The sequence below is a fragment of the Alligator sinensis genome, unplaced genomic scaffold (genome assembly GCF_000455745.1).
Source record: "Alligator sinensis unplaced genomic scaffold, ASM45574v1 scaffold364_1, whole genome shotgun sequence".
In the NCBI taxonomy this organism is placed as follows: Eukaryota; Metazoa; Chordata; order Crocodylia; family Alligatoridae; genus Alligator; species Alligator sinensis.
The window spans coordinates 791,772-794,960 of record NW_005842546.1 but is presented as its reverse complement, the minus strand read 5'-3'; the positions used below and the strand labels follow the sequence as shown (position 1 = coordinate 794,960).

The 3,189-nt window shown below is 46.0% G+C and overlaps 1 protein-coding gene across 5 annotated transcripts in view; it reads left to right on the top strand.

The window, feature by feature from the left end:
* The window catches only part of STIM1 (stromal interaction molecule 1), a 138,702-nt gene that overhangs the window by 58,407 nt on the left and 77,106 nt on the right, over window positions 1-3,189 (top strand). For all 5 annotated transcript variants that reach the window (XM_025213767.1, XM_006032072.3, XM_014523925.2 and 2 more), the window contains exon 2: window positions 827-957. In XM_025213767.1, the coding sequence (XP_025069552.1) occupies window positions 827-957 (131 nt within the window). The remainder of the gene's footprint in view (window positions 1-826; window positions 958-3,189) is intronic.

Below are 3,189 nucleotides of genomic sequence, written 5' to 3'. Positions count from 1 at the left end.
TGCTGAGACTTTTAGCAGGAAGGCTAATTGTGATGGTGGCTTTTTTATGATGTTCACGCTTGTCCATTGGCAACGGAGCTAAGTCGTATCAGACTCATTTCATAGAAGCCCCAGAACAGCAATCGGATGATAAAATCTTTCACATCCTTAACAGTGTAGAGTAACTTTGGTTCAGGTACTTGTTAGGTGAAATGATCTTTATGCTACCCAGATGCTCATTTCTAAAAACTTGTAAAGCCTCCTATAAGCATGGTACCTGGGCTTTTGCATCAGCCCTGTTTGCCTAGTAAATGCGCTGTGCAGTTTCAGGTGCTGGTTTTGAACCAGAAGTATCAAGTTTTAAGTGACCAGTTCTGCATGGACTAAAGCACAGTTCTCTGTTGAATTGTTTGTATAAATCAAAATGAGTCGAATCCCCACCCCCAAATATCCTATTCCTGGATGCTACTGAAGTACAAATAATAGGATCTCCATGCCAAACAGGAAACCCACATGGGGAAATACATCCAACATATAAGCAGAAACAACCCTAGAGGTCCCATCCTTGCCAGAGAATACTGACAAGTACATTACTAGGGAGAGCAAAGTTGCGCTTCTTGAAGCAAAAAGCCCAGCCTCCCATCCCACCAGCTGATGAGCATTTCCATCTGCTCTGAGCTCAGTTGCTGTGTTGGGAGGGGGTACAGGCATTCAGGCATCAATCTGCAAGATGAAGGCCCTGGACTTTGTAAGGTTTACTGTAATCATAGCCACCTGCCAGTTCAAATAAATGTTTAATGTGAGCGCGAGTGAGGCGGCCTAATGCCCATGTTTTCTCTCCTAACAGAGTTCTGTCGAATCGATAAGCCCCTGTGTCACAATGAAGATGAGCAGCTCAGCTTTGAAGCCGTCCGCAGCATCCACAAGCAGATGGACGATGACGCCAACGGCAACGTGGATGTAGAGGAGAGCGATGAGGTTAGTGTCCACTCTTTTCCTTTCCCTCTCCTTTATGCTCTTCTAGAGGTGGGCTACTCTGTTTTGGACAGTGCTACAAGGCAGGGCTTGCTAATGACATTTTCTAGCACAGTTGTGCATCAACGAGTGATTGTGTGCAGCACTGAACCTGCAGTCCAGCATGGGCCAGATGCTCCCTGACAGTAACCTGCTGATCTTTTGTCTTTTGCATTGGTGTCATCACTTCACTCCAGCTTCTAGGTCAGGGATGGACGAAATACATCCCGCGGGCCAGATCTGGCCTGCAGGCAGACACCCGCCAATTAATTGTATCCAGCCTCACCGGTGGCTGCCCCTGCTGCGCTCTGCATGGGCCTGGATGCTTCACCAAAACTCGTTGAGCGGCCCTCCGGCCGAAATAATTGCCTGCCCCTATTTTAGGTAGTACCATGATACAACTAATATTGCATTCCCAGAGGACTTCCCAGCTGCTGGATACTGAAGTTACCACAACTGCTTTTATCTAGCTTGAAAATGCTCCAAATATCCAGCCTTTTCTCTCCATGTGGGTGCCTAAATATCTCAGCCAGCTCCCGTCGTCTCCTGTCTTGATCAATGAAACTTTCTTCTCTGCTCTGTTGGCCCTTGCTTGCAACCCTTTTAGTCCATCCAGATGCAGCTGCAAAGACCAAACTGCTTTTCTTGTTAATCTGCCCCCCTTGCACTTTTCCTCCACGTTATTCTACTGCCTCCTGTTTCTTCCCTGCAGCAAATCCAAGCTGCTTCTCGCCTTCTCAAGCTTTCTGTGAATCTTCCTGCTTAACTGACCTTGTTGCTTTGCATTCCTCTTCCAGTGTCACCAGTCTCAAGGCTTTGTCTTTTAGTGCCACAATGGGCCTCGTCCTGCCTTATGTATAGAGTGACCTCACAGAGTGTGTTTGCAAGGCCATCTTTCTTCGAAGTCCTGCCTTAAAGCCTGCTTTGGCTATGCCTACAAGAAACTAGCCGATCCCGGTACCTCCTTGAGCTAGCTACCATACAGTTACCTTTGTTCTGTCTAATATTAATTTGTAAGCTGCTCAGGACAGGAATCGCATCTTGAGCAGTATTTTCCCTTAAATTGTATTAGAGTCTTGTGACAGCCTTCTTGAAATGGACATCTGTGGTTATTAGAAAAGGATCATACTGAAAAAACAGTGCTTGCTAGCTTATTAAGGAAAGTCTATCTACGTTATTACCTCATAAACAAGTAGGTTTTGTTACTTATTGACCTAACAATGATTTTTTTCACTTAAGAGCAGTAAATGCTTTGGGCTTCAGTTGGTTAGGAGCTACTCGTCACTGCGTGCCCATCCATAATTTGTCTGGGAGTTAAAACTCAGCTAAAAGAAGATGACGAGCTACAGCATTATCTAGTCCATTGGGCTTCTCTTTTTCCAGATCTCCCTCTCTTCCACTGTCCAGCTCCTGGGTAATCACAGCAGCTTCTGCCATAAGGAATCTGTCTTTGCCGTCACGTGTTTTCTCTGGCTGGATGAAAGGGGAGGATATCGGGAGTCAGCGAAGACACTGAGTGAGCTCTCAATTTGAGGCTCAATCACACATTCCTGTCTGCTGCAACAACTGTTGGATATGAGCCTAAATCCTTCCCTCACACTCTGTGGGCCAAGGACTGCTAGTGATGCTGGTTTAGTTTGTCTGGCTCCTTCAGTCCTGTGTCCCTGCCTATTGCCTGGGAGACAGTGGCCAGGGACTCCTGGCTTTTTGTATGTCAGGAAGGCGACTGCTCAGCAGCTGTTCAGAGTGGAAAGTCAGTCTTTGCAATGCAGAGCCATGCCATTGTATAGTGTTTAAAGGTCCCTCGCTCCTCACCGAAGCCACACAAGGATTGTATTTCCCAGGCATTCCTCTCTGATGCAGGCATTTTGGATGTGATGTTTTATAAAGCAGTTTCTTTAGTTTACTCCTTGGGATGACTTCTGATGAAGCATTGCTAATGAACTCCAGAAACCCTGAAGCCCTGGCAGAGAGTTGGTTATCATGTCTGAAGGCTGATTTAGTTATTTTCCTGCTGGAAAAAAAACAACAAAACTCTGCTCTTCCCAGATTCATTTGTAGGAAGCACTTGGCAATTTATTTTTAAAAGGTGGGAGAGCGCACACTCAAATGCAGATCTTTCTTTCTCATCTGATGGGGCCCGGGGGAAAAAGATGAGCCTTAAAGTACACATGCAGGTTTTGTCAGCATAACCAG